General features: G+C 44.2%; 1 protein-coding gene across 1 annotated transcript; it reads right to left on the bottom strand.

The window, feature by feature from the left end:
- Positions 1–6,320: 6,320 nt before the first annotated feature.
- Positions 6,321–16,729, bottom strand: SCO2 (synthesis of cytochrome C oxidase 2). Its single transcript, XM_077472836.1, has 2 exons — positions 16,573–16,729; positions 6,321–8,951 (listed from the first exon to the last, which is right to left on the bottom strand). Exon 2 carries the CDS (start codon positions 8,948–8,950, stop codon positions 8,129–8,131), a length of 822 nt encoding a protein of 273 aa, XP_077328962.1. The 5' UTR covers position 8,951; positions 16,573–16,729; the 3' UTR covers positions 6,321–8,128.
- Between the last annotated feature and the right edge of the window lie 1,764 nt (positions 16,730–18,493).

Genomic DNA, 18,493 nt, shown 5'->3' with positions numbered 1-18,493 from the left:
TTACGTTCGATTTGCGTTTTACCGTTCGATTTGCGGCGCATTTCGGCAGTTAGCGGATGCTTTTAACCCCAGCTAGCGGGCGAGAAATGGAAAAAAAAGGGGAAAAAAAGAACGTCAATTTTGTTTGGGTGCAACATCGCACGACCGCGCAATTGTCAGTTAAAGCGATGCAGTGCCGTATCACAAAAAGTGCTCTGGTCAGGAAGGGGGTAAATCCTTCCAGGTTGCAAAGATCTTGAGCGAGCTTTTTGCTTTTACCTATCATGAGATGTTTCTTGTGCGACATCGTGGTAATGAGACACCTTTTTACAGGCCATCAGTTGAGACTGAACCAGCTGATATTGATTTGTACTAACAAGGGGCAGGATTGCTTTATAATTACTGATAGATTTCAGCTGGTGTCTTGGCTTTTCCATGCCCTTTTATACCTCCCTTTCTTCATGTGTTCAATACTTTTTCCCTGTGTAATTCCATTTTGTTACACGTAACTTAATTTGTGAATTTATTTGTTTTGGTTTCTTTGTATGTAGGATTGCATGGGTTGTTACTGACGTGTGGTGAAAATTTCATGTCAATAGCACCTTTAAAAATATATTTACCTAGAAAAATGGTGAATGGTTTAATACGTTTTTACCTGCTGTATATATACACACACCATAGGTTGCAGACTTTAACTTTCACACAGACTAAATAATATGCACTGATCTGGGTTATTTTTATCAAAGCAATGTAGCAGAATACATTTCAGCCTACATTTTTGAAGAAAGGTCCTTTATTTTCAAAATTTTATAACAAACTTTTTTTTTTTGGTATTTTATCACTTTTATAGCAAAAAATAAAAAATCCAGTGGTGATTAAATAAAGCTGAAAATTGGTCTGGGCAGGAAGGGAGTAATGAAGACACATTACTGAAAACCTGACAGCTCTTTATGTTATAAAAAAAAAAAAAAAAAAAAACCCTGTACAGAGATTAAGCAGTTTATAGTTTTGTCCTTAGCCAGTTCACATCCGCTCCATAGCAGATTTCCTGCTACAGGGCGTCCGCTCTGTGCAGAATCACATATATATATCTCACAAAAGTGAGTGCACCCCTCACATTTTTGTAAATATTTTATTATATCTTTTCATGTGACAACACTCAAGAAATTACCCTTTGCTACAATGTAAAGTAGTGAGTGTACAGCTTGTATAACAGTGTAAATTTGCTGTGCCCTCAAAATAACTCAACATGCAGCCATTAATGTCTAAATTGCTGGCAACAAAAGTGAGTACACCCCTTAATGAAAATGTTCAAATTGGGCCCAAAGTGTTAATATTTTGTGTGGCCACCATTATTTTCCAGCACTGCCTTAACCCTCTTGGGCATGGAGTTCAACAGAGCTTCACAGGTTGCCACTGGAGTCCTCTTCCACTCCTCCATGATGAGATCACAGAGCTGGTAGATGTTAGAGACCTTGCACTCCTCCACCTTCCATTTAAGGATGCCCCACAGATACTCAATAGGGTTTAGATCTGGAGACATGCTTGGCCAGTCCATCACCTTTACCCTCTGCTTATTTAGCAAGGCAGTGGTCATCTTGGAGGTGTATTTAGGGTCGTTATGTTTGAATACTGCCCTGCGGCTGTTTCTGAAGGGAGGGGAGCATGCTCTACTTTAGTAAGTCACAGTACATGTTGGCATTCATGGGTCCCTCAATGAACTGTAGCTTCACAGTAGCAGCAGCACTCATGCAGCCCCAGACCATGACACTCCCACCAACATGCTCGACTTTAGGCACACCTGTCTTTGTACTCCTCACCTGGTTGCCCCCACAGACGCTTGACACCATCTGAACCAAATAAGTTTATCTTGGTTTCATCAGACCACAGGACATGGTCTCCAGTAATCCATGTCCTTAGTCTGCTTGTCTTCAGCAAACTGTTTGTGGGCTTTCTTGTGCATCATCTTTAGAAGAGGCTTCCTTCTGGGACGACAGCCATGCAGACCAATTTGATGAAGGGTGCAGCGTATGACCTGAGCACTGACATACTGAACCCCCCAACCTCTACAGTAATACTGGCAGCACTCATACCTCTATTTCCCATAGAGAACCTCTAGATATGACGCTGAGCACATGCATTCAACTTCTTTGGTTGACAATGACAAGGCCTGTTCTGAGTAGATCTTGTCCTGTTAAACCGATGTATGGTTTTTGCCACCTTGCTGCAGCTCAGTTTAAGGGTCTTGGCAATCTTCTTATAGCCTAGGCCAGTGATGGCGAACCTTGGCACTCCAGATGTTTTGGAACTACATTTCCCATGATGCTCATGCACTCTGCGGTGTAGTGGAGCATCATAGGAAATGTAGTTCCAAAACATCTGGGGTGCCAAGGTTCGCCATCACTGCCCTATGCCATCTTGATGTAGAGCAACAATTTTTTTTTTCAGATCCTCAGAGTTCCTTGTCATGAGGTGTCATGTTGAACTTCCAGTGACCAGCATGCGAGAGTGAGGACGATTACACCAAATTTAATATACCTGCTCCCCATTCACACCTGAGACCTTGTAACACTAACACATGGCTAATTGAGCCCAATTTGGACAGGGGTGTAGACATTAATGGCTGTATATTGAGTTATTTTGAGGGGACAGAAAATTTACACTGTTATATAAGCTGTACACTCACTACTTTACATTGTAGAAAAGTGTAATTTCTTCTTTGCAGGTGCTATTTTTAGCGCTATAGCGCCTGTAGAGTGCCTCAGTGTGAAAGTAGCCTTAGTGTCACTCGTCCCCAAAAAGTATCAGGTGTCCAATTTGTCTGCCACAATATCACAGTCCCACTATAAGATAACAATAAATAAAAATATCCCATAGCTTGTAGATGCTGTAGCTTTTGCGCAAACCAATCAATATACACTTACTGCGATTTTTTTTAACCAAGAAAATGTAGCAGAATACATATTGGCCTAAATTTATGAAGGTTTGAAAATTTGATTTTGTACATAAAAAACATAACTTTTATTTGGCTCCAGTGTCGAACGATCACACAATTGTCAGTTAAAGCAATGCAGTGCCAAAAATGGCCTAGTCATAAGGGTGGGGGTTTAACCACTTAAGGACCCCCGCATGGCAATGTACATCGGCGCAATGGCACCGACAGGCAAAAGCACGTACTGTATTTGCTGGTGTATAAGACTACCTTTTACACTTAAAAAAAATGCCCAAAAATCGGGGGTCGTCTTATACGCCGGGTATACAGGTATACAATGCTGCCGATGGATGTCAGCCCCCAAATGTCTGCTAATACTGTATGTGGCTTCAGCTACAAACAGTATACGCCTTTGAGCCAATCCCGGCGAGCGATGTATTCTATTAATGAATACAGAGCCTGCTTGGATTGGAGTAACAACCTCTGCCAATCCGAGTAGGCTACATAGAGTAGCCTGCTCGGAATGGCTTTGAGAGAGAGAGAGAGAGAGAGAGAGAGAGAGAGAGAGAGAGAGAGGCAAGGGCTGATGATGCTACAGCCTCTGCCAATCCAAGCAGGTGTTGTATTCATTAAAATAATACACCGCTCACCATACTTCCCTGGGTAAATCCATTCACTGATCTCCTACTACTATACATCCTGCTATTTGCCTTTGAGGTCCCAGGCACCCAAGAGGGACAGGTAAATCTGGGACATATGACAGGGGGTTTATTAAATGCATTTTGGTGGACAATTCCCATAGAATGTAACCCAAAAGTGGTATAGGTTTGGTTAGTGAAAAATTCTACTTTCCAGAGTTGTGGCATTCAATAGATCTCTGTTTGTGTTATTATTGTTTGATTTACTTTATGACATAACACAGCATGGCAGATGAGTAGTTGGCATTCTTGCTTTGTATTTTTTAATCGTTCTAATGTTTTTTTAAAATGGTGTTGCCTCAGAAGGGGGGTAGTCTTAGGGCCGGTTCACACAGCGAGGCGCGGCGAGGCGTCTCCGACTTGCCTCGCCGCGACCTGCGGGGACCTCAGCGGCGACTTGCAGAGGACTTCTGTATAGAAGTCAATGCAAGTCGCCCCCGAAGTCGCCCAGAAGTAGTACAGGAACCTTTTTTCTGAGTCGGAGCGACTCGAGTCGCTCCTCTCAGAACGGTTCCATTGTACAGAACGGGGGCGACTTGCGGGAGCGAGGCGAGCCGTGTCGCCTCGCTGTGTGAACCGGCCCTTATACCGCGAGTATTGCCCAAAACCTATGTTTTCACTTGAAAAATAGGGGGTCGTCTTATACGCCCAGTCGTCTTATACGCCGGCAAATACGGTACATGTATGTGCTCGCCTTCCAGCGGGTGGGGGGTCCGATTGGACCCCCTCCCACTGGATGTGGCGGTCTGTTTCGCTGCAGGAGCGATCCGGGATGAGGGGATGGCCGTTGGTTTCTGGCCATCCCCTCTCGATCGCTCCTGGCGAATGAGAAGCTTCCCCCGCTGTGTATAGTAAACACAGGCAGGGAGGAAGTGATGTCATTCTCCTCGGGGCGGTCTTTTTGACCGGACTGTGAGGAGAACACAGAAAGTAAGTGCACCAAACACTACACTGACATGTAGGTACACATAGGCACACAAATCCCCCCCCCCCCCCTCCCAGTCACTGATTGCAGTGATCATTTAGTTACTGATCACTGCATTTAGTGTCAGTTGTGACAGTAAAAACTGTCAGGGCAGTTAGTGTTAGGTCCAGGGTAGCCCCCTACCCCCCAATAAAGGTTTAACCCCCTGATTGCCCCTAGAGTTAACCCTTTCACCCCCTTTTGCCAGTGTCACTAAGCAATCATTTTTCTGATCGCTGTATTAGTGTCACCGGTGCCGCTAGGTAGCTAGTTATTTTTTTAGGTTCACCGCCAGGTTTTTATAGCGCTAGGTACCCCCATATATTACCCAATAATGGTTTTAACCCCCTGATTGCCCCTAGTTAACCCTTTCACCAGTGATCACCGTATAAGTGTTACGGGTGACTCTGGTTAGTTAGTTTGCTTTTTATAGCATCAGGGCACCCACCATTTATTACCCAATAAAGGTTTAACCCCCTGATCACCCTGCGGGTGATATCAATTAGGTTTTAGGGCCAGGGTCTGCGTCGCCCCAGGCAGCGCTAGGTTAGTGCCAGTACCGCTAACACCCACGCGCAAAGCATACACCTCCCGTAGTGGTATAGTATCTGAACAGATCAATATCTGATCAGATCTATACTAGCGTCCCCAGCAGTTTAGGGTTCCAAAAAAACGCATTGTTAGCGGGATCAGCCCAGATACCTGCTAGCACCTGCATTTTGCCCCTCCGTCCAGCCCACCCAAGTGCAGTACCGATCGATCACTGTCACTTACAAAACACTAAACACATAACTGCAGCGATCGCAGAGTCAGGCCTGATCCCAGCGATCGCTAACAGTTTTTTTGGTAGCGTTTTATATTTAAATCCTGAAGGCGGTGCTGGGTTTTCGGGTTCCCGTACGCGGCTAGGCTCCCAAAAAGTCCCCCACATGTGGTATCCCCATACTCGGGAGAAGCAGCAGAATTTATTTTGGGGTGTAATTTCCCTTATACCCATAGCATGTGTGAGCAATATATCATTTAGTGACAACTTTGTGCAAAAAAAAAAAAACATTGTAATATTCCTGCAACTTGTGGCAAAATATAAAATATTTCATGGACTCAACATGCCTCTCAGTAAATAGCTTTGGGGTGTCTACTTTCCAAAATGGGGTCATTTGGGGGGGTTTTGTGCTATTTTGGCATTTTATGGCGTTCGAAACTGTGATAGGTAGTGAGGAGTGAAATCAAAAATTTGCACCCTTAGAAATCCTGAAGGCAGTGATTGGTTTTCGGGGTGCCGTACGCGGCTAGACTGACAAAAAGTACCACATATGTGGTATCCCCGTACTCAGGAGAAGCAGCAAAATATATTTTGGGGTGCAATTCCACATATAACTATGGCATGTGTGAGCAATATATAATTTAGTGACAACTTTTTGTAAACTTTTTTTTTTTTGTGTGTGTGTCATTATTCAATCACTTGGGACAAAAAAAAAAAAAATATTCAATGGGCTCAACATACCCCTCAGCAATTTCCTTGGGGTGTCTACTTTCCAAAATGGGGTCATGGGGGGGGGTTTGTACTGCCCTGCCATTTTAGCACCTCAAGAAATGAGATAGGCAGTCATAAATTAAAAGCTGTGTAAATTCCAGAAAATGTACTCTAGTTTGTAGACGCTATAACTTTTGCGCAAACCAATAAATATACGCTTATTGACATTTTTTTTACTAAAGACATGTGGCTGAATAAATTTTGCCCTAAATGTATGACTAAAATTTAGTTTATTTGATTTTTCTTATAACAAAAAGTATAAAATATATTTTTTTCTCGAAATTTTCTTTTTCCATTTATATCGTAAAAAATATATATCGCAGAGGCAATCAAATACTATCAAAAGAAAGCTCTATTTGTGGGAAGAAAAGGACGCAAATGTCATTTGGGTACAACATTGCATGACCGCGCAATAACCAGTTAAAGCAGTGCAGTGCGAAATTGTAAAAAGACCTCTGGTCCTTAGGCTATAAAAGTTCTCCACATTTGTGAAAGGCTTTCTTTTCTGTAAATTGGCACCTACACAATTTATATATGAAATGTAAAGGCTCATTAAATCTAAATTACAGTAAGATCAGACTTTTCCAAATGTGGTTTTCCTAATTAATAAATGAGCTAGAACACATCAGCTCAGTGTGGAGAGAAAATAAATACAATTAACCACAGGTTACAAAAATTCTAATGACCATTGAAATGCACCTTTTTATGTATAATGTATATAAATCACATAATGCAAAATGTTTCACAGGATTTAATTTAATGCCACCTGTTTTTTAAAGAACAAGCTTGTTATCTCTCTTATGCTGCTAAAGTAAACTCCCTCCTGGACACCGGGTAACATTAGCTTCAGTGTAGTACCTTTAGTTAAAACTGAACTGCAGATAGACAAATACAACTGATCGAAATACCTGGATTTTGATAAGGTATCAGCCTTTTGTACAGCAGCATTCACAGTGCAATAGGAGTTTTACATCTGTTGACAAGGGGAGGGGGTATATAGATGACATCCCTAGTCTGCTGCCATTCATTCACTGTCCAATTGCAGGCTGGGGGTAGGGAGGCAACCTTGTTGCTTAATTAAAGTGCCGTATTTAGCGGTGTATAATACTCAATTTTTCCCCCTTAAAATAGGGGGGGGGAGGGGGAATAGTGTGTGTGTGAGAGATATACACTGATATAGGCTGCCAGCGAGGGGAAGGAGGGGACGAGCGCTGCCGAAATAGAGCGGCATCTCCTGTGTACTCATCTCGGCTCGCAGTCACGCTTAGTCCCGCCCCCTGGATGGCTCCTAGCATGGACGTCCCAGCATTGGACCAGCGTTATGTCCATCACAGGATCCGGGCCAAGGGTCGGGACTGTGCGTGACGCCAAGCTGAGTACACAGTTCTATTTCAGCAGCGCTCGTTCTTACCTATCCCTCAATGGCAGCATATATAATGGCAAGGCTGCAGATGGACACTGAATTGGAGTGTGTGTTCTACACCAATAAATATGGTAGTTTGAAAAAAAAAAAGGGGGGGGGGGGCAGGGCAACAAAAAATGTAGGAAGAGTAAAAGTTATGCTTTATAGGAAACACCTACTTAGAGAATTACAAGGGATGCTACCGCTGAGCACTTTCTGAAAATGTTGAGAGACTGGTAGTCTGACACTGACTTGACTAGCAATACTGTTCAATCTCCTGATCCTAAAATCCAGGCAGCTAGCATTTTCAAAAGGAGATCAGTAATGGCAGCCATCATATTTCTCTCAGATTTTTTTTTTCATAGTGCTTCTGCTTATTTGTACATAGCCAGAAGCACATTGGGGAGATTTACTAAAACTGGAGCATGCAAAATCTGGTGCAGCTCTGCAGAGAAACCAATCAGCTTCCAGGTTTTATTGTTAACGGTTAATTGAACAAGCTGACGTTAGAAGCTGATTAGCTACAATGCACAGCCGATTCTGAGTGCTCCAGTTTTAGTAATTCTCCCCCGATGTATCATATACAGTGGTACATTAACTCTGTAATTAACTTTTTGTTTCAGCTGAATATTGACTTGTAGGTCTTTACGTGCTTTTTCACACTCTCTGCTATTTCCTGTTCATTTTTAGTACGATTATAATAGTCTGTAAACAATCCATCTGGGTTTAGCAAATATATGATAATTGTGTGATCAACAATGTAGTCATTATCCTCATCAGCAGGTCCAGCGCTGTAGTAAACACGGTAGGCCTGTGCTGTCGCTTTCACTTGCTCTGGGCTGCCAGTCAATCCCTTGAGTCGTGGGTGAAATTCACTAACATACTTTGCCAGTTCTTCAACATTGTCACGTTCTGGATCAACAGTTACGAAAACTGGCAAAACCGGGGGCATTGTGGGTTCTTTTTCAAGCAGAGACACAACAGAGCACAGTTTCTGCAGTTCATCCGGACAAATATCAGGACAATGGGTAAAACCAAAGTACATCAATACCCAGCTCCCTCGCAAGTCTTTTTTGGAGCATGGGCGCCCATTGTGGTCTAGAAGATTGAAGTCTCCTTGTCCAACAGCTATGTTTTGAAGTTGTTTTATTCGATCCAGCTTCTTTCTCTCTTCTTTTTCCCACTGCAAATAGCCCCATGCTCCCACAGCAGCTCCGCCAATAGCAATGCTTATAAGTAACCTTGTGCGCAAGGTAAGAGGAGCCTTTGTAGATCCCGATTGCTTAGGTTTCTGTAAACAAGGAGATGTAAATAATGATCTTGCAGGAGCAAAATCTTTTATATATTTTCCCTCAGAAAAAAATGTGACTAAGGTTGTGTTTCTTTGCTTTATGAAGTGGCATGGTGGCCATCTGTAGAAACGTGGGATGCGGCTTAACATCCTAAAAAAAAAAAAAGGAATGAATTAGGAAAATTCCAATACACTAGTGTTTTAAATCAGATTGCAAAAAATAAATAAAAATAAAAAGCACATAGAGGTGTGTTACCAGATTTTATGGATCTGCTAGATTTCTAAATACTAAAGGCCCCTCTCAAAATCTCCATTAGCCTACCCGCATTTTGCGAGTGGAAAATTATAAAATGATTTCTAGCGAGCATGGGGCTGCCTCGGGGGGGAGGACGGACCACCGCTGGCAGGCGGAGTTGAATGGGAGCCCTTCTCCCAGCGATCGCCCAGGGGAAGAGAGAGCTGGCTGGATCATCACATCACAGAGCAAGGAACATCGCTGTAACAGCTTTCATTTGAATTGCCCAGTGTTCCCCACACTCGTCATCAAGCTCGCCAATTCAAATGAAAGCTGTTACAGCAATGTTCCCCGCTCTGTGATGATCCGGCTGGCAATCCTCTTCCTCTCCCTTCCCCTGCACAGATGAAGCAGCCCTGTTGGGCACAGATAAAGTTGTTGTTAAAATGTATTTTTGTAACTTAATTCTGCATAAACCAAGTGTAATTTCATGAGATAATTTATTGGGCGTGTTCAGGGGCGGAATTAGGGGCAGGGTAGGGGTTGGGTGGGGCAACTGGTGGCGAGTAACCCTTAAAGCCTGGCTAGTAGCTCAGGACTTGAAATTTTGAGCTCTACTAAAGGCATTAAAGTGGCTGCAAACTCTCCCCCACAACTTTGTCCCATGTAAATCAGCATAAAAAAAACCCTAATGAACACTGCTTGTAGATATCTCCTTACTTGCTTACTATTGTTGTAATCCGTTGTGTTCCTTAGAATGATGTCACGCATGCTCATATCTCCCCAGATTCACGGCGCGCTCTGTGGGCTTGTCTGTCTATTATCATGACTCCCTGCGGCACAACACTGAAATCCCACAAGACTGCAGAATCATTCAGAGCTTCCTACTACATCCCATGTGACATCACATGGGATGTAACCCTGGGCATCTGACTGTATACTGCAGTCTTATCAGCTGAAGCTGATAAGACTGACATAGGCAAACCCTAGATAAATGGCACAAGTTAATACTGTGAAATAAAACAAGTCGGCTATGAACAGGGTTTCCATAGAAACATTGGATCGAGAAGGAGGCTTGGTTAACAGTACAGGAAGTGCTCCATGTAAGGGTGAAATACACTCTACTGTGGACTCAGAAAACAATAGCGAAGATGGTGCTGCCTTACCCCTGGAAACAAAATTGTGTGATACAGTTTGAGTTCAAGACTCTGGTCTGGCCGCACCTAGAGTATGCTGTCCAGTTCTGGGGACCAGTCCTCAGGAAGGATGTACTGGAAATGGAGTGAGTACAAAGAAGGGAAACACAAAGCCAATAAAGGGTCTGGAGGATGGTAGTTATGAGGAAAGGTTGTGAGCACTGAACTTATTCTCTCTGGAGAAGAGACGCCTGAGAGGGTATATGATTTCAATATACAAATACCGTACTGGTGCTCCCACAATAGGGATAAAACTTTTTCGCAGAAGGGAGTTTAAAAAGACACATGGGCACCCATTAAAATTAGAAGAAAAGAGGTTTAAGGTTAAACTATATAGAAGGTTCTTTATTGTAAGAGCGGCAAGGATGTGGAATTCCCTTCCACAGGCGGTGGCCTCAGCGAGGGGCATCGATAGTTTCAAGAAACTATTAGATAAGCACCTGAACAACCACAACATACAGGGATATACAATGTAATACTGACATATAATCACACACATAGGTTGGATTTTTGTCTTTTTTCAACATCACTAACTATATAACTATGATAATTACTTCATATAAAGGAATACATGAAAAGAAGCATCACTGTGGGAGAGTTTACGTCCTCTTTAAAGCCAGGCTCTGGTAAAAGTGAACATTTTCCCCTGCAGTGAGACTGAGCCCACACTGAAAGGGTTAATCTCCCCTTTAGTTCTAGAGGACACTGAAAGGAAGAATTACTTACCCGATCCTCCTTTTTCCTGCCCAGTCTTCCTTTATATTAGGGTTTGTATTAATGAGCAAATGCATGCTTTTGACATCAGTTTGAGATATGTCTGAGATCCTTTGTATTGACAGGCATTTGATGTGCAGTGGATCTTCTGAGGCGCTTCAAGCTGCTTTTGCATTTCTCTTAAACCTCTATGGGGAGGGAAGGGGGAGGGACATGGACAAAAGCTAGAAAACACAGGCCTTTCTTTCTGTCACTTGGTTATACTCACTGGGGTTAAAGTGTTACTAAACCCAGGACCCTGCATTCACAATATCTGGTCTCCCACAATACACAGAACATGGAAATGCAATTGTTTTAGTAAATATAAACGGCCAAATACATTTTCTCATTAGCAGTATATAGCAGTCATTCTGCACTGAGCTGTCCTATCAGGATCCAGGACCCCTGACCCTATCTCTGTACAGTGCTGATTAGCCCTGTGCTGATCGCATGCACTCTCCCATAAAAATAAAATAAAAAAAAAAAAAACCTCTAGCAATACGCACCAAGCATATGCACAGTGCTCCCAAGGCTCTCTTCTATCAGGAGATGGATTGAGGACAGTGGAAGGGAAGGATCAGAGAAGACAGGATCAAACAGGATTACACAATGCGGAGGTTCCACAGTGAGTATAACAAGCATGCTTTACTGCATAAACAGACTGATTTTACTGTAGTGGGTTTAGTAACACTAAAGCCCCGTACACACGAGAGAACTTATGTCCGACAGACTTCCGAAGGAGTTCCGTCGGAGTTCTGCTGGAATTCCGACGGAGTTCTGACAGACTTTTCGGCTGAGCGGACTTGGCCACACACGATCACACTAAACTCCGACGGATTCGAACGTGATGACGTACGACTGGATTCGAATAAGGAAGTTCATAGCCAGTAGCCAATAGCTGCCCTAGCGTCGGTTTTAGTCTGTCGGAATAGCATACACACGAGCGAATTTTTCGAAGGGACCGGGTCCGGCGGAGTTCCCTCGGAAAAATTTGAAGCATGTTCCATATTCTATGGCGAGTCAAAGTCCGTTGCAGCCCACACACGATCGAATAGTCTGACGGAATCAGTCCGTCGGACTTTGGATGTTGAAAAGTCCGCTCGTGTGTACGCGGCATAACTATACTGAGCGCTTTTTTTTACTGGTGTTCTCTTTAAAGTTCTCCTTCTCTTGCTTAAAGTCTAGGACTGGGTACAGATGAATTGAAATGCGGATGATTCAAATTGGGACTGTCCAATTTTTAACCACTTGCCGACTATATAACTTACATATACCGCAGCAAAGCGACACTGCTGCGCAGGATCATGTACCCAATACTTAAGCTTCTGGGTCTGGGGCATGCATGTGCGCTGCCGGTGGCCCACTCCCGTTGTAATTATACACAGCAGGAGCTGATTGCCGGGTACCATGGACTCAATGTCTGCTGGCACCCACCAATCCTTCGGTACTGAAGGAGAATGGCGTTCTGCCTATGTAAACAAGGCAGATTGCCACTCGGTCAGTAGGGAAGGCAGTGATCCTGTATTCCTGCAAAGCAAGGAAAAGGAGCCTGTTCAAAAGGGGGGCTTACAGTCACTTTGGGTATACTGAATCATTCCATAAGACTTATTCCTCAGGATGGAGTCTGGCCCTCCTTTCCCTGTTCAGGAATTCAACTCGACTGTCAGGTTTCTAGCAGATGCACGACCCGATTTAAATCATATGGGACCAGTTTTCTGTGTGTCTATTATGGTTTCTCCATGTTTAATGATGCATATTGCCACAGCATATTGGCCTTATCCACCGACACTATCAAAAATATCTATCAGGTATCCAGCACTTCAGACCCCTGCAAACTCCTGTCAGTTTGTTCATTTTTGTGGCTCACCCTCCCAAACCTCCCCATACCAGGAATAGACAGACAGGCCAGGGGTTCGTGGGAATTTCACAGAGCGTCCGTTTTGAAGAGTTGATCTCCACTGCAATAATTTTGTAGGGGCTCCTCGGGTCAGCCCTTGCTCCCTTTACCCCACGTATCCTCTTAAAATAAGCAGTTCATTCTTATGTCTGGGTTTCTCAGCAATTAGGCTTAATCCAAATCATTTATGGAACATTCATTTGGGTTCTGGGCAGTTTCAGAGGTTCCAAACAGGGGGTCCCTTCTTATCAATTCAAGGGACATTGGTTTACCTTCTGTTATAGCTGATACATACAGGATCCGTATACTGAAACCATCCAGACGTGCGCTACTATACTAGATGGATTGTTACCTACTCTTCATTTTATCACACCTACTTTCGTGTCTTTTTGCCCTCTTTCAGGCGTACTGACCAGCTAAGGCCAAGGTACACCTCAGACCTTGGTAGTTAGGGTATCGCATTTCCAAGTGAAGACTCTGACTACATGTAAGAAGGCTTGCCAGAGGCCAGCTTGTATTTGTAGGAGGAGTCTGAGGGGTATATATATATATCTTTCCTCCTTTGTCTGATCCTGCATCGCTCACATTCAGGGTTCCCTCCCACCCGTTTCCCCCAAACCTTTCATATACTATGTACATTTTTCATATTCACACATACAGGATATGCCCTCTTTGAGGTGTACTGACCAGCTAAGGCCAAGGCACACCTCAAGGCCTTTTGGTAGTTAGGGTATCGCATTTCCAAGTGAAGACTCTGACTACAAGTGTCTTTTGTGCCGCTTGTGTCCTTTCACTGAAATCTTCTTCCTCCAATGAAACACAATCTATGAATGGAGGTCTGGTGGATGGTTGATCAGTCTACCCCTCCATTCGTAGATTGTGTTTCATTCACAGGAGCTGTAGTAACAGCTTGTATGAATGGAGAAGCTGGGCAGAAAGGGTGGGCAAAGTTCAGCACTCTGGAGAGGCTATTATAGCCCCCTAGTTCTATTGACCTCCAGTTGCTCCAGAAGTAGATCCAGTAGACCAGGGATATGCAATTAGCGGACCTCCAGCTGTTGCAAAACTATAAGTCCCATCATGCCTCAGCCTCTGGGTGTCATGCTTGTGGCTGTCAGAGTCTCGCTATGCCTCATGGGATTTGTAGTTCTGCAACAGCTGGAGGTCCGCTAATTGCATATCCCTGGTCTACTGGATCTACTTCTGGAACAACTGGAGTAGATCTACTGATGAAGTTCAAATCACAGGATGCAAGGTGAAACATTGAGGTGAGCATGTAATTCACTTATATGGTGGAAGCATGCATGGCACTTGTGGAAAACTAAATATACATTTCCCACATCTGGCACAGTGGTGATGTGATTCTATCATGGCTTATATAACTGGGTTTAATGGACTTGTATTACTAGTTGTGCTACACTATGTAATTTGCATATTAAATATTGAGGAGGAGTTGTGCGATCACCTGCACAGTGTTTAAGTGAGTAAAAAGCTTTGCTTTTTTTATTATTTTGAGATTGCACTCATGGTGAATCTGTTTTTTTTGGGGGGGGGGGGGGTTTCGTTCAGCCCGCTGACTGAATGAAAAGATAAAAACAGTAAGCTACAGGCAACTGCTCATGACCCAGTGAGGAACACTGTAGTAGCAACACCTATAATTGCTAAGGCCCCTTTCACACTTGTGCGACTTGTCCTGTGACTGCAAAGTTTCATGACAAGTCGTACCCCATAATTTCCAGTGAGTACCATTCATATCTGTGCGACTTCAAAGTAGTCCCTGTACTACTTTGGTCCAGCTTTGATGTGAGTTGAGGTCCATAGAGCTCACGTTTACATGGGCATTCCTAATGCAGCCTATGCATTAAGGGGAAAAAGCACCTGTCAGTGACCAGCCCCCCCGTTTTACTTACCTGAACCCTCGAACTTGTCCAACGGGGATGCGTCATCTCTCTGCTAGAGGGTTCTCGGCTATTGATTGGATAGATTGATAGCAGTGCAGCCATTGGCTCCCGCTGCTGTCAATCAAATCCAATAATGCGCCCGCTGGGGGGCGGGGCAGAGTCCTGCATTCAGTGTATATGCACGACTCGGAAGCCCGCCTGCAAGGTAACCCCCTGGGAAAACGCTTCTCCCAGTGGGTTATCTGATGGGGAGAGGAGCCGAAAGAGCCGCCAAGGGACCCCAGAAGAGCAGGTTCAGGGCTACTCTGTACAAAACGAGCTGCACAGCGGAAGCAAGTATATGTTTGTTATTTATAAAAAAAAAAAAAATTACCTTTAGTGTGACTTTAAAGTGGTGGTAAACCCTAACATATATCCATTAAGGATGATACACAGATGAAACAAATCCTCGTACAGAAGTTGTACCGATCTGCAGTCTTCTCTTCATCCATTCAAAGTGCTGAATTTATAAAGCTTGTCTGAGAGTTAAGAAAAAAGGGGGTGGAGAGATGAAGTCACCCTCTGCGTAGCTCAGCGAGGAGAGTTCTGAGAGCTCATTGGAGGGAAACCTCCCCCCCCCACCAGAACAGATCTGAGGCTGTCAATCTGCTGGAGCATCCTCCCCTGTCACCATTTGTCTCTTGGTGTCAGGAAAAATTGCCAGAAGTGATTCACACTGATAGCAGAGGAACAAAGCAGTGCCTTGAGTCAAGCACACACTATAGAGGGATATACTTTGTTCATATTTCATGTCTGAGGTTTACAACCACTTTAAGTCCTAAATGTAAAGCTGAACTCTGGGGCAAGTGAAAAAGTTTTGCTAATTTTTGTCTAGGGGAAAGATGAAAGGAGATATACTTACCTGATCTTCCCTGCCCAAGGCTGGTCCATGTAGCTTCTGCACCCCTACACTGTAGTGGTGGACTGTTCCTGATGTCATCAAGCCCTGAGCATGCTGCATAGACCTACTCTGGACACGAGGACACCAGGAACAGCCCACTGCTGGGAGGTGGGGGGAGCACAGTTCGCTGGGGGATCAGGTGAATAGAAGGTTTCCCTCTCTCCCCTGCACAAAACAAGCACTTAAAGTGGTTGTAAACCCTTACAAACCACTTTGACCTACAGGTAAGCCTAGATTAATGCTTACCTGTAGGTCCAAGAAATATATCCTAAACCTATACGGTTTAGGAGATGTTTACGAAAGGACAGTGACAGCTGTCTACGGCGCATGCTGCTAACAGCAATATGCCATTAGTGGCGGCTCCCGTGTGCATGCGCGGGAGTGACGTCATCGCTGCTCCGGCACTGTGAGTGGCCAGAGCAGCGATACCCGGAAGAAGATGGATGCTCCAGACTACAGGGGACAGCGGTGACATCGCTGGCTCCTGTGTCAGGTAAGTGACACATAATGGGCTACTATGCGATGCATAGTAGCCCATTATGTGTTACCTTTGCAGGGAGACAAAGAGGAAGTAAACCCATCAGAGTTTACTTCCTCTTTAACCCTTGCAATGTGGGAACAAATGTTTTTTTTCTTGCCCGGGATTGAGCTTTAATAAATGATACCCCTAACAGAACAAGAAGAAACAAAAAACACAACAATGTATTCCAATGTATGAAGTAGCTACATGTGTGGTCACTTTCCTGCCTATCGTTTTCATTGTAGTTAAACAGATTAGAACACTAGACTGTGTTTGTATCTCCCCCACAGACATAATAACAACCACGTGTCCCCCCACCCATGTACAGACCTGATGTCCCCTCCACTCTTCTGTGTCTTCCTGAGAAGGTTAAAAGGCGGATTATCGCGTTTATGTAACAAGGAAATACATATGAATGTGTCCTGATAATGTGTGGTTACATCTGCGAAATGTCGCCATTTTCTAGAAGATCAAAGTAGCATTCTGCTATAGGAATGTCTACTTAAAAATGGCTTCCGCTTTGAGTCCAGAGTGGGCAGATTTCGGCCTCTTGCGGACGTGTGGCAGTCGAGGCTTGGCTAGTGAGGTCACTTCCGGCTCGTTATTGTCAGGGTTGGCAGTCCCTGTAGAGGTGATAGCTGAGGACTGAAAATGAAGCGCACGATGTTTGTACATCGAGAACAATTATGCATCATGAGAAGTTGCATTTCCCCAGTGCCTTGTGCGCATGTGCCGATTCCTGAGCTTACAAGCAAGAGATCAGGGGGAGGAGCTGAGCTAGTTGTGCTTTAAAGGAGCAGTGTATGGTTTTAAGAAATCAATCACGTTGACCAGTTATACAGAACTGCCACCTGTCCATAAAATGAAAGAACTGTCCTACTTTAAAATCAGATCCCCCGTCCCATGTTCTTTTTTGTTTGTATTTTTTTAATCTGCTCTAAACATCTCTATATAGTAAAAAAAATTGAAAAAGAAACCAAAATATTTAAAGTGATTGTAAACCCTCACATTGTAAAAAATGAATTCAGTTTAACCCGTTGGCACGGGCCGCGTGCAGATATGCATCCTCTCGGCGGGTGGGCCTTGACGTTGAGTGGCCGCATATTTGCGGGCATTAGTACTAATACAGCTGTGCCAAGAGTGTGCACCCTGTGTGCTCCTGGCACAGTTACCAGCGGCTAATAGGGTTGCCACCTGCCCAGGATTCACCCGGACAGTTCGGGGTTTGGGTTCATGTGTCCGGGTTTCAGACTGTCTGAAACCCGGACACATTATTTAGACTGGACTATGGCTTTCTAGCAGGATTGCTGACAGTGGTTGTCTCAGCTGAGAGTGTCTGTTACACTCTTTCACAGCCCATAAAGCCAGCACTAACAAACCACCCCTCCCCCCAAACACATACAGATGGGAGAGGAGAGAGGGCTCGATCTGCACCTCTTCCACCCCACCCCTACACCTCTGTATCTGCCCACACTCCAATCCCTGGCGCTGTGCCTCAGAAAAGGAAAGTGGGAGCCGGAAATTTGAAGTCCAGCAGCCTCAGATCCATCTGGTGCTGACTGCCAAGGGGTGAGTGGGCTCCCCATCCATCCATCCCTGTCTGTGACTGAAGTCTCCCCCCTTCTCTCTCTAAGCCTCTGAGTAAGTACAGTAAGGCAAATCAGGGTTCTCAGAGCACCCTTACATCAGAGTTCCCCTTTACACCAGCTGCTGTAGTGTTTCCCCTTACATTAGAGTCCTCTTCATACATCAGAGTTCTCAGTGTTCGCCCTTAAATCAGGGTTCCAGTGCATCGCTTATGTTAGAAGCCCCAGCGGTCTTCCTTACATCAGAGTCTGCAGAGTCCCCCCTTACAGTGAAAGGGAACTCTGCAAGTACAGAAGTAAAAGGGGAACTCTGTGGACTCTGATGTAAAGGGGGACTCTTGTTATTAACTTCATATGATTAGAAATGTTATTTAGTAGCAAAATATATGTATAGTTTATACTAAAAATTGCTGTGCACCACAAAAGTGTTCGGGTTTGACTTGAAGAAAAGGTGGCAACCCTAGCGGCTAACGGAAAGCTACCTAACGCTACTTGCAATTGGGAGCTTTCCAACCATGTGACAGCCAATCATGGCGGTTACGTGATCATAAACCCTGATTGCCTCCCAGCATCCTAAACCCCTTAAAGGGCCAGGAGGCGCCACCTCCAAGAGGATAAAATAGCAATAAAAGGCAAAACGTTTGTGTATGGATTAAAAAAAAAAA

This window comes from Lithobates pipiens, unplaced genomic scaffold (assembly GCF_037356315.1).
Source record: "Lithobates pipiens isolate NorthernLeopardFrog02 unplaced genomic scaffold, aLitPip1_a1.2 Scaffold_8, whole genome shotgun sequence".
In the NCBI taxonomy this organism is placed as follows: Eukaryota; Metazoa; Chordata; class Amphibia; order Anura; family Ranidae; genus Lithobates; species Lithobates pipiens.
The sequence above is the reverse complement of the archived record's forward strand: the minus strand, read 5'-3'. Positions and strand labels throughout refer to the sequence as shown.